This window comes from Lonchura striata, chromosome 26, assembly GCF_046129695.1.
Source record: "Lonchura striata isolate bLonStr1 chromosome 26, bLonStr1.mat, whole genome shotgun sequence".
NCBI lineage: Eukaryota > Metazoa > Chordata > Aves > Passeriformes > Estrildidae > Lonchura > Lonchura striata.
The window spans coordinates 3,906,831-3,919,502 of record NC_134628.1 but is presented as its reverse complement, the minus strand read 5'-3'; the positions used below and the strand labels follow the sequence as shown (position 1 = coordinate 3,919,502).

Sequence of the window (12,672 nt, the reverse complement as noted above, 5' to 3'; positions counted from 1 at the left end):
CCCCCTCAGATCCGAGGCCACCATCCTTTTCCACCTTTAACCATCACATTATTCCAAAGGGATGGATCTTGACTCCCTCAGATCCGAGGTCACCCTGTCCTTTTCCACCTTTAACCATCCCGTTATTCCAAAGGGATGGAACTCAACCCCCTCAGATTCAAAGCCACCTTTTCCTTTTCCACATTTAACCATACCATTATTCCAAAGGGATGGAACTCAACCCCCTCAGATTCAAAGCCACCTTTTCCTTTTCCACATTTAACCATCCCATTATTCCAAAGGGATGGAACTCAACCCCCTCAGATTTGAGGCCACCCTGTCCTTTTCCACCTTGAACAATCTCATTATTTCAAAGTGATGGATCTCAACCCCCTCAGATCTGAGTCCACCCTGTCCTTTTCCACCTTTAACCATCCCGTTATTCCAAGGGGATGGATCTTGACCTCCTCAGATTCAAGGAGCCCCATCCTTTTCCACATTTAAATGTCCCATTATTCCAAAGGGATGGAATTCAACCCCCTCAGATCCGAGGCCACCCTGTCCTTTTCCACCTTTAACAATTCCATTATTCCAAAAGGATGGATCTCGACCTCCTCAGATTCAAGGAGCCCCATCCTTTTCCACATTTAAATGTCCCATTATTCCAAAGGGATGGAATTCAACCCCCTCAGATCCGAGGCCACCCTGTCCTTTTCCACCTTTAACAATTCCATTATTCCAAAAGGATGGATCTTGACTCCCTCAGATTCGATGCCACCTTGTCCTTTTTCCACCTTGAACCATCCCGGTATTCCAAAGGGATGGATCTCAACCCACTTAGATCTGAGGTCACCCTGTCCTTTTCCACATTGACCCATCCCGGTATTCCAAAGGGATGGATCTGAACCCCCTCAGATCCGAGGCCACCCTGTCCCTTTGCGCCTTTACCCACCCCGCTATTCCCTACGGACGGATCTCCCCCCCGCGCTCCCGCCCGCTCCCCTCACGCTCCCGCCCGCTCCCCTCACGCTCCCGCCCGCTCCCCTCACGCTCCCGCCTCTCGCGAGCGCTGACGCCAGCGGCGCGCGCATGCGCGGCGGGGCCCGCGCTGTGTCACGGCCATGGAGTACCTGATCGGCATCCAGGGCCCGGACTACGTCCTGGTGGCCGCGGACACCGTGGCGGCCACCAGCATCATCCAGATGAAGCACGGTGAGAGCCTGGGAGGCGCCGGGGTCCTGTGATAAGCGCTGGCCCGCTAGGGTGTCCCGGGGCCGCGGGGGTGTGCGCGGTTGGGGTGCGGCGGGCCCGCCGCTCGGGCTGAGGGGAGGCTGCTCACAGCCCAAAGCCTTTCTGGCTTGCAGCTCTTCAGGGATGTTAGTGGCTGTCGGAAGTGTAGGGCCAACGCGGGGTTTAAATCGCTGCTTTCTCTGGATAAAGTCTCCAATCTCCACCGAGTGTGACCGCTCTGTGTTGGGCTGTCAGCTTAATTTACCTGTTCAGGTGAGTGTTGTGATCCCAAGCCTCGCTCTGAGCAATGTAAAAGTGTTAAAAAACACAGGGATAGCGATGTGTGACAGGAGGTGCTCATTTGTGCCTATTTCACTGGTAATACGTAATTAGTGGGGAGAAAAGGCATTAGGGGGACTAAAAGTAGCAGTGAAATTCACAGCACCAGACTGAAATAAGGCTTTGGTTTCTTTGTGTGGTAAAACATCCAGGGCATCACCAAATGGCTGGAATTCTCTAAAATCAATTTTTCTTCCTGCTGTTGCAATGACCTAAACTGAAGCTTGTTCTATTCTAAAGACTGCTTTAGTAGCTCTTTTTAAAAAAGTTGTAGAATAGAGGATTGGTAGATTTATACAAATGAATATAAATAAATCTATATAAGAGTATTATAACACTGCTTTTACCTCGAATGTTTCACTTCAAGTCTGTGATAGCCAGTTGGAGCAGTGTTAGAGGTTGTGAAAGCTGGTGGTACATACAAAATAAAATTTTTATCACTTTAAATAATGTTTTCTGGGTTAATATTTGTTCCAAATAGGTTTGTTCATAAGCTTTAAGAAATGTGTACTTTGAATATAGGATTTAGTTGCTTTTGCTAGGGGGAAACCCATACATTTCAGATCTATATTTGGAATATTTAATTGTAAATAAATTTCAGCCTGGAGAAATTTTGACCTAATTGCCCCTTCCAGTACCTGAAAGGAAAGATGGAGAGAGAGACAATTTACAAGGGATGACAGGACACAGGGAATGACAGGACACAGGGAATGGCTTCCTACTGCCAGAGGGCAGGGTTAGATGGGATGTTGGGAAGGAATTGTTCCCGGTGAGGGTGCCCAGAGAAGCTGTGGCTGCCCCATCCTTGGAAGTGTCCAAGACCAGGCTGGATGTGGGGTAGTGGAAGGTGTCTCTGCCCATGGCAGGGGATGGGCTTTAAGCTGCCTTCCAACCCAAACCAGTCTGGCATTGCAGGGCTGGGCAGTGTCAGTGACTTTCCCTGAGCTCCAGACAGCAGCTCCAGTGCTGTGATGACTTTTGACATGGTTTTAGAGGATTGTGACACTCGGTGCCTGTCTTGCAGCAGAGATTGTTCAGCACCATTTGGTGAGCTGGAGGGGAAGCTCAGAGGTGGAGGCTTGGTGTTTGTCCAGGCCCTCAGTGGAGAGAAAGGATTTTCCCTTCACTCCAACAGCTGCTTCATGTCTGTCTGGGATATCCAAGTGTCAGATACCTGCTCTGGTGAGAGGAGACTCTGTGAGCACAGGATTGTCTCCAGCACAGATACCTGCTCTGGTGAGAGGAGACTCTGTGAGCACAGGATTGTCTCCAGCACAGGTACCTGCTCTGATGAGAGGAGATCCTGTGAGCACAGGATTGTCTCCAGCACAGGTACCTGCTCTGGTGAGAGGAGACTCTGTGAGCACAGGATTGTCTCCAGCACAGGTACCTGCTCTGATGAGAGGAGATTCTGTGAAGATTGTCTCCAGCAGATACCTGCTCTGGTGAGAGGAGACTCTGTGAGCACAGGATTGTCTCCAGCAGATACCTGCTCTGATGAGAGGAGACTCTGTGAGCACAGGATTGTCTCCAGCACTATCATTGCAACAACTTGGATCCACTCAAACACAAAACTGTTCTAAACTGCCGTACGACTAAAAATATGGATTACTGTTCCTTAATTTCCTGTTTATAAATAGGCTTTGTTATGATTTATAATCATTACTTTAATTTTCATTCTCCTGAATTGTTTGGTTTGGTTTTTTCCCCGCAAAAAAATGACAAGCAAAAGAAATGTTTCTGGAAAAGCTTCATTCATGTAAACTTCTGGGTTTTGGGATTGCTGGATATTAAGGAAAAGGGCATAATTTGACATAGAATTTGTTTCTGGATTTCCTAAAATTGCTTTTGCTCAGTGTGTTGATATTTCAACTTTATATTAAATTATTTGCTTCCGTTGCAGAATATTTGAATAAAGTTGAATAGTCACTGAGCAAAATTGCTACTCCTGATCCCGGGAAGCAAAACCTTATGCTTTGAACACAATATTCTGTGTGAAGCTTTATTCTTTCCTACCTTGCTTGTAAGGTAGGAAATACTGTATATTTCTGGGATGCCTCCCTTCCTGAAGGGCTTTGTTTCTCTTCAACAACTCTTGTTTTCTGTGTCACCAGCTGTGAGAAACCAAATGTCAGTGTGTGCTCAGGAAGGCTTTTTACTGATGCTCCAGGTCATGATGCAGTTACCCAAATCTCTTTCTTCCGTAAAGTCCTGATGTGTCAGGATATTGGCAAAATAATTTATTCTTCCTTGTGACTGTGGCACTCAACATCATTTTTCTTTGCCTAGATCATGACAAAATGTTTAAGATGAGTGAAAAGATCTTACTGCTGTGTGTGGGGGAGCCTGGAGACACAGTGCAGTTTGCAGAATACATCCAGAAAAATGTTCAGCTCTACAAAATGAGAAATGGTAAGTGAAGCAGGACAGGCCCTGGGCTTTGGGAGCAGAGCTAAGGGTGGTTTCCAGGTGAATGTTGGTGGAAAGTGCCGTTCTCAAACCTTCTGTAAAGATTTTTGCATTTTTAGTGTCCAGCAAAGGTGATAATTCAGACAGGATGCAGAAATAGAGTCTGGATTGTACAGTATAAATTAAATGGTTTATCCAAATCCCAGCAAACTTCTCTGCAATATAAATGACACAGATATTTCACTGACAGACTTATTATTCTCTTAATATGTCCATTGCATGCTGTCAGCAGTTCTTCTGATATATTGGACAAAAAAGTCAAGCTACATGTCCTTAATATTTTAATTTTTTGAAGCCATGTGTTTCTATGGTCCATACAGATATGAACTACCCAAAGTCTGAGGGCCCTGTTTATGCTTGTAGCTTTCAGAATAAACCAGAATTAGACAAAAGGAGCTACATTTTATCACTAAAAAACATTTAGTTATTTCAAAAAAGGCATGGGAAGGTGGGAGGTGAAACATGAATGATTTGGACTGTTGGCAAATAAATAGTCACATTTCTTTTCCAGGTTATGAATTGTCTCCCACTGCAGCTGCAAACTTCACCCGGCGAAACCTCGCAGACTATCTCCGGAGTCGGGTGAGTTATAGCTGAGAGATTTTGGCACAGGCTTCCAGGGAATATTTCCATCCTCAGATAGTGGAGTCTGGAAAAGGTGGGAGCTGTTGTCTGTAGTGATGGATTCAGAACTGGCTGCTCAGGGACATAATGGGATCAAGGAACAACTGGACGTTGCATTCAGTGCTCTGGTCTGGGTAACAAGGGGTTGATGGGTCACAGGTTGGACTCAGCCTTGGAGGTCTTCTCCAGCATCAGTGATTTTGAGATTCTGTGAGTTCACATTGTTGAAATAGAACTTGATGTCCTTATTTTAAAAACTTATCACATCACTTATCAATAACTGATACAGCCATAGACTTAAAATTCCAGCCTTGGGCCCAATAAACACTTTGTCACACACTGCAGACGTGAAGTGAATTAAACTTCTTGAACATCGAGATAAGGTTGTGGGTTTTCATGCAAATGCTCCAAATCCGTTTAATCTTATTGGAAAATGATTTCATAGAGCAAAGCTGTTTGATGTTCTTAGGAAAACAAGTGCCTTTTGTAAACAGCAACATGAGGCTTTTGGTAAATACCACATCCAAGTTGAGGTTGTGTTTTCAAGTTACTGAACTGCAATTAGCGATGTTTCCCAGGGTGATTTTTTTCAAAGTATAAAAAGCTGCTGTGAGGGGGCAAACAAACCTTTAATGATCTAAGGTTAGGAAGTATTTCATTGAGAAGAATGTTAATGTGCTATATGAAAGAAAACAGGAAGAAAGAGGATATTGAGAATGAATTTGATCAGCTCTGTCGGGGATAGAGTGTGGGTTAAACTGTGTTGCTGTTCTACCAGTGCACTGCTTGGGCCTGAAATCAGGTTTTACAGTAGCAAATAAAGGCCAGTATTAACCTCAGAGCTGTATTGTTGAGAACTACACATGTGGAGTGAGAATTCTTACAGAACTCATGCACAGGAACAGCCAGAGATTATTGTTCTCCTTTCTAATGCATATCACAGCTGCAGGTAGAAAATTTTCCTTGGGGGTACCTTCCAACTCAGGATATTCTGTGGTTCCACCCTACTCTTCTGGTTTTAATGGCTTCATCCAACTGCATGGCTGGCAGGTGATGGTTGGCAGTGGTGCTGTTTGCTTTAGCTTGTGTTGAGGTGTGATCTGGAAGGTCTGTGTGTGTTCTGTGCATTCCTGTGCAGTTCTTGAGACTGATGTGAAGCAGTGATGCTACTGGGGCCTGGCCCTGGTGCTGGTGGCTCCTCTCAGGGACAACTGCCCTGCACAGATGAGTCTGAGTGTCCTGACACCTTTCAGCAGAGACAGCTATTTCTTACATATGATCTAAAGTACCTTTGACAGGCTTTTTGGTAAACCTGCCCATCAGGAGGCAGCACTGATGTGGCACCTTTGTCTTCCTCTGTGCCACGTCCCTTGGGGCCTGATCCTCCCTGTGGCTCCACTCCTTGCTGAGCCCATGCTTGTCTTCCAGCTCACCTGCTCCAGATGGGCAGCAGAGTGGGGAGGACACTGGCAGAGGCAGATGTGTTTATTTACCAGAGACAAAACGCTGCTCTGGTGCAGATGGCAACGCCCCAGGGCACACGGCGCTCTCTGACACTGCTGTCACACTACACTGATCTCCACGTTGCAGGCAGAAGCTTTTTCTCTAACTTCATTGTGGCATTTAGAATTTTACAATACAAGCCTTGCCATCAGATTTGGTTTTTTCCCTGTGAATTTTGTTACATTTTCGTCATAATATGTGGGATACCAGAAGGATTAACACTGGTGCTTGAAACTGCATAAAGGATTCCTGGAGGCTGCTAATGTAATTCTAGATCATGAAAATAAAAATTAAAAGCTAAACCATGCCAGCACCTCCTGTTAGGAGTGGGAAAATAGTTGAGAAGTAAAAAGTTTGGTGGGGAAAAGGTAGTTTGTTGCTTTATTGTCACTTACTGACTGAAGCTGTTATAGGAGGCCAGAAGGTGTATGAAAGGGAAGATTAAACAGCAGCAGGACTTTCTCAGGCATTTAGACTTTTGCTGTGGCCAAGATCAAAATAGAGTTTGTTCTGCATTGTTCATCACCATCTGGGTTCCTCCCTGGTACCCATTAGATTTTATTTAGGATTCTCATGACTCTTGTAGTCCAAGTTCTTGATACCTTGGGGATGGCTCACAAGGCAGTGCCTTGAAATTGTTCTTTTGGTGGAAAGTATCAAGTGTAATAACACTGGGCTTGTGTCTTAAGTCCATTAATCACTGTTGTCTTTGCTTCTACTTGATAGTCACCACGACATTTCTCTTTTTAAAACACAAGATTTCTGCTCCAAAGCAGCATCTGAAATGAATCTTTGTGATTTTTGATCAAGGCAAACCTGGAAGGGGTTTTGGCTTTCATGGAGGTGAATGGCCTTAAGCTGAAGGAGAGCAGGGTTAGATTGGATATTAGGAAGGAATTGTTCCCTGTGAGGGTGGGAGGCCCTGGCACAGTGTGCCCAGAGAAGCTGTGACTGCTTCCTTGGATCCCTGGAAGTGTCCAAGGTCGGGAACAACCTGAGACAGTGGAAGGTGTCTCTGCCCATGTCAGGGGGTGGAATGGGATGAACTTTAAGGTCTGTTTCAGCCCAAATCATTCCACCATTCTGTGGTTGCCTGTTCCTGCACCTCACCTGGTTCACCTGCTGAATCCACTGCAGGATTTAGTACACTGAACTCACTACTGAGGTTGTGGGGGGCCGGGGGAAGTAGGAAAAAAAGCCCCCTGCCCTCCAAAGGTGATGAAGTTCAGTCTCTGCTTGTGATGCTGTTTAATTATAGGTGACAGGGTCTGGCTGGATTCCAAAGGCAGCTTTCAGCTCCTCTCCCCATGTCCACACTTGGCAGGAGGTTTCCTTGCTCCCACCTTTCCCCCCTCGCTGTGACTTTGGCTTCCGCCAGATGTCACAGGGCTGTGTCACCACCAAGCTGGGGTTGGGCTCTTTGGCACAGCTGTGCTCTTCAGCTGTAAATTCTGAACAATTTCACACATCTCCTAATTGCTGTCGTTATTTTAAATCAAACAGTGCCAAGTGCAAAAATACTTGGGATGAGAAATGGTGCTTCTGTAGGAAGGGAAGTTGGAGTTAAAAATAATGTCCTGGAGTGATGGTCATCACTCATTTGATGGCCCTTTAACCACAATAACTTTGTAAAGAGTTGAGAATTGCTGGTATGGACCATGGTACAGAAGTCAAGGAAGTCTGCCTTTGGAGTGGACAAAAGGATTGGGATGTATAAGAAATTCCAGTCACAGCATTGAGGTGTTATGCTGCAAATTTCATTTATAATCATGGAAGTAGTAAATAGATTATGTATATTTACTAATGTTTAAATCCTGCCTTTCTAGAATAATAAGGCATGGGGGATAATTATTTGCATTTGAGTTTTAAGAAGTCTCAGAGACCATTAGCAAGAGAACTTAAAACTGAAAATCAGTTTACAGATGGGTTTAAGGCTGTATAACACCATTTATTTATGGTTGAGTATCTTGCATATGCCAATGTTGGTAATTCCAAGTCACACAATAATTTGAGTGATCTTGTGTCATGGCTCTTAAATATCAACTTGTGTGATGTTTCAGAATAAATAAATGATGAAATACAGCCTAATTAAACCAATACAGCTGCATGGTAACTTCTTTCCAAATATTCTTGGATGCTTTGAAGATTAAATCACACAATTTAAAGTGATGTTTTATATATAACTGTAGCCTGTTTTTTTTCTTTCATACTGTCTGAAAGTAAAAATATAGTGGCGTGTGATTTTTTTTTTGTGTGTGTGTATGTGGAAATTTACTGTATTGAGTATCAAAATGAACTTTTCTTATGATGCAGTTAATGTTTTGGCTTTAGGGTGAAATTTTGTTTGCTTTTTTAATCTGGTAGTTGCATCATCATTTTTTTTCTTATTTTGTTGCTTTGTTGATCTAGGTTTTCCAGCAGTTTGGAGATATCCTGTTAGTACAATTAATTTAATAAGAAACATTGTGTAGATATGGAAATACTGGAAGTATATAAAAGCTGCTTTTAAAAATACATACAATGACCAACTTTTTTCTGATCCTATGTTTAAAAATAATACAGTGCACGTGTGTTTCATGGTTTTACAAAGTACAGATCTTGGAAGGAGATGTAGGAGAATAAGAGATGTCTGATTTATTCATGATGGTGGAATACTAAACCCAGAACATGGAGTAAGCTGCCAAATATTAAAGATTAAACTTGGTACATGCAATAAAAACCAAATTGCCAGTGAACAGGACACTGTGTGTAACTGCACTGTGCGAGAGGTTTCATACGTGCTGAGACGGGCCATGCTCACAGGGAGGGGCACTGGGAAGAGAGCAAAGAGCAGGTTCAATGAACAAAGAGTTCTTAGAAACTGCAAAATGTTCATGTTGTGCTCACGTGTCAGCAGTAAAAATTCACAAATTTTATGTTGAGGTGAAAGAATTCCTATTCTCTTGAAAATCAGTGTGTTTGGGGTTTTTTACAGCTTTCCCAACACATTTAAACTTTAAAAACTTTAATGCAGTTTTCACACCAGATTCTATGTTTTTATTTGCTTGTGCAGTCCATGTTACCAGAAGACCTAATCATTTTTAGCTTGAGACCCACAATGTGCTGCAGACAGGATTGATGTAGCATTTTATGATAAGGAATTGGGTAATCATCTCTGCTGCTGTTCCCTGGTGCGTAGGGAATCAGGATTCAGATTTGGTGTGAGTGCTCTAACAAAAACATCACTTCTCTTGGCAGACCCCTTACCATGTGAACCTTCTCCTGGCTGGCTACGATGACCACGAGGGCCCTGCCCTGTACTACATGGACTACCTGGCAGCTCTGGCAAAGACTCCTTTTGCAGCACATGGATATGGAGCATTCCTTACCCTCAGCATCCTTGACCGCTATTACAAGCCAGGTGAGTGGATCACTGGACAGGAAAATTCTCCTGCTTCAGTTTAGGCCTTGAGTTTATTAACCAGCGAGACTGACATTTGCTGAATCAGGTGGCATTGCTGTGGTGCAGCAGATTGGAACTCGACTTTTTGTTAGATAAATGGAGCACGAAAGGTTGCCTTTGGTTTTGCTAGCATGGTAACAGAAAACTAGTCAACTCCTTAATTTTTTTTTCCTGTTTACAGCGTAACAGACTGGGAGTAAAAGATGTTTCAGTTATTCTAAAACATGATTAGACTTTCCTGGACCATTGGCAGCTGGTAGTCTGCTTTTAATAAATAACAGTTTGACAGCTCTATCTTCTTGCTTTTCTGTTGGCTCTGACATGTACATTTTCCCAGTGTATCAATATTCAGAAGTCAGTCCCAGATGCTATTGCTCCATATCTTGGATTGGCTTTGTGTATGATAAATTAAAAACATTCAAATGAAAAGATAGATCATCTCCAGCACTCTGAAGTAGTGGTGATGAATCACACAGAGCATGGAATGGTTTGGGTTGGAAGGAACCTTAAAGCTCATCTCATTTCACCTCCTGCCATGGGGACACCTTCCACTATCCCAGGGTGCTCTAAGCCCTGTCCAGCCTGGCCATCGAGACTTCCAGGGATGGGGCAGCCACAGCTTCTGTAGGCAGCAGAGAGGTTTTAAACTGATACAGTTCTGTGCACTTGGCAGCTGCTCACCATAGCTCTTGTACATGTTTGTACCTGTCTAAACTTTTAGTTTTAGAATCATTATCCCGTGCCAAGGAATATACATGGCCCCATCCCCACTGTGCAGATAAGGAAAAGTGCAAAGCACAGAATATTGTTAATCTGACATCTTTGGCTGTAGCTACAAACTATTTGACTCCTGTGTGCAAAGCTGAGTTTAAGTTATTATCTCTGCTCTGCGATTAGAAATCCTTTCATCTACCTCCTTCATTAAATGTGGCTATAAACTGATCATTTTCATTTCACTTGTCTGAGCAGTGGATGCAGGTCTGGAACAAAGCCTAGAAAGAAGTTTTAGACCCTGTTTGTTTTCTAGTCACGTCCCTTAACAATCTATTGTTCCATTTTCACCATTCCTTGTGGAACAGAGGAAAATAATGAACTTCATTGTCATGGCTTGTCACCCCTATAGAGTGCTGGATTTTATCCTGAAGTGTGAGAATAACAGGAGCATCCCACACGTGCCTTGTCCTTTATTGAGCTCATACCCAGCAGGAACATCACACTAAACCCATCTCCACCTCCTGCCCTGGACTTGCAGCCGGCCAGGGCAGCTGGAGCTGATTTAGAGCTGCAATAAACTGTAGGAGAGGGAGGTGGCTGGGCTTCTCTGAGCCAGGCCCTGGCCATGGGAGGCAGAATTCCGTCATGCTTCCCATTCCCTGTAACAAATCGATTCTCAATGGCTTGTTGGGGCGTGAGCACTGCGGAGCAGGGCGTCCTCGGGACATCTGGAAAGTGTTTTCTGTGAGCTGGGAAGGAGAGGTTTTGGTGCTCAGCTGAAAAGTTGTTTAAATTTAATAAAAGTTTCTGTGGAGAGAGATGGCCTCTAATGAAATCAATCTGTGGATGTTTTCCCTTTCAGGTATCACACGTGAGGAAGCTGTGGAGCTCTTAAAAAAATGTCTAGAGGAGGTGAGTTGCTGAACTCAGGCCCTGATGCTCCTGAGAAAGGAATGTTTGTTTGCATTCATTCGCTGATACTTTCCTGTTCCTCTTGTCGCATTTCTTGCTGCCTTTGCCAGAAGGGTAATAAAGGCACTGGCCAGATGTGGAATAGCTACTGAGGAAAAGGATTTACAGGCAGTTGCATTGCCTTTGCAAGGTTCACGTCCTCCAGAATGTAAACTTGTGCATTTTGCATGCTTAGCATAATATTGATCCAGACTTTTTCCTCTTACTTTTCTTCTGAACATCCTGCAGCATCCTTGTCACTTGTGTTACACTTTAAGAACTCTTTGAAGTATATACTAATTCTTTTCCAGGTTGTGAAGTGATACCTGACCTTAGAGTTCATGACTAATTTTAGTGTCAACATTAGGATCCAGACATTTCAGACACCATGGCTTTTATTGTAGGAAAATAGTCTTTATCCTTGAGTTTAAGAGATTGATTTGAATGTAACATCAAGAAGAAGTCTCTTTGAAGTATCTGTGTGATACATACACTTTGTGTCCAAAATTTTGGCCCACTCCAGTTTTCCTGCTTTAATATCTTCCTTTTTAGCAGGCCTGGCTATTTTGCATCTTTACCTGAGGCTTGTCTAATGTTGATAATCGTGCAACAAACTCCCACTAATTCACTCCTGAGCAGTGAAGAAACCCACTCTAGTTCCTAATATTTTGGGTCACTAGAACCAGTATGGAAATTAAAACTATACTCTTCTCTTTTATTTGAGTGAATCTTATTTCTTCTGTCTTTTTGTCTTTGCTGAACAGCTTCAGAAGCGTTTCATCCTCAACCTGACCTCCTTCAACGCCCGGTTCATTGACAAGGAGGGCATCCACGAAGTGGACAATATACCCCTTGCCAAAGTGGAGTCCTAACCCCCAAGATCTTTCTTCAGCAGTCTTCTTGTTTTGTTCTCTCTTGGGTTTTTTTTCTATTCATTTGAAGCGCACGAGTAATGTACTGCAGTGGGAGCTCAAATAAAGCCTGACATTTATATAGCCAGTTTTATCTTTTTATTCCACTGATCCTTCCTGAGAGGATTTGAGTGAATTGTTCCACAGTGAAGGTGAAACTTGATTTACAGTTCATGGGGGTACATTCAGGTTATTTATCTTTCCTCTTCTGAGATTTTAGTGCTCTCCAAATTTCTTACTTGTGGGAAAACTGTATTTTCTAGATGACATTGTGCTGTCATCCTTCTCATCAGTAAAGCTCGTCAAACTCCAGGCAAGTGGTCCATGCCAAACATGCAGCATCTACTTTATTTTTTCAAAGATGTTACCATTCTTTGCTGTATGAAATATTAATCAGGTTTTCAAAGACCTAATTTGCTTTTGTTAGAGTTTTTTTGTTTTTTTTTTTCACTTGAATTAGATTGATACAAAGGTTTCCAAGTAGAATGGCTTTTAAAATGCACTTCTAAC

The 12,672-nt window shown here is 43.3% G+C and overlaps 1 protein-coding gene across 1 annotated transcript; it reads left to right on the top strand.

The window, feature by feature from the left end:
• Nucleotides 1-1,053: 1,053 nt before the first annotated feature.
• On the top strand, nucleotides 1,054-12,250 carry PSMB2 (proteasome 20S subunit beta 2). The gene is made up of 6 exons (XM_021554792.3): nucleotides 1,054-1,191; nucleotides 3,838-3,960; nucleotides 4,529-4,599; nucleotides 9,382-9,544; nucleotides 11,163-11,212; nucleotides 12,016-12,250. Exons 1-6 carry the CDS (start codon nucleotides 1,101-1,103, stop codon nucleotides 12,121-12,123), a joined length of 606 nt encoding a protein of 201 aa, XP_021410467.1. The 5' UTR covers nucleotides 1,054-1,100; the 3' UTR covers nucleotides 12,124-12,250.
• Nucleotides 12,251-12,672: the final 422 nt, after the last annotated feature.

Excerpts from the sequence above, each read along its gene's own strand:
- PSMB2 (XM_021554792.3), top strand. The coding sequence starts at position 1,101 with ATGGAGTACCTGATCGGCATCCAGGGCCCGGACTACGTCCTGGTGGCC. Across the intron at positions 3,961-4,528 it reads GCTCTACAAAATGAGAAATG|GTTATGAATTGTCTCCCACT; the intron begins GTAAGTGAAGCA and ends TTTCTTTTCCAG. Across the intron at positions 9,545-11,162 it reads TGACCGCTATTACAAGCCAG|GTATCACACGTGAGGAAGCT; the intron begins GTGAGTGGATCA and ends TTTCCCTTTCAG.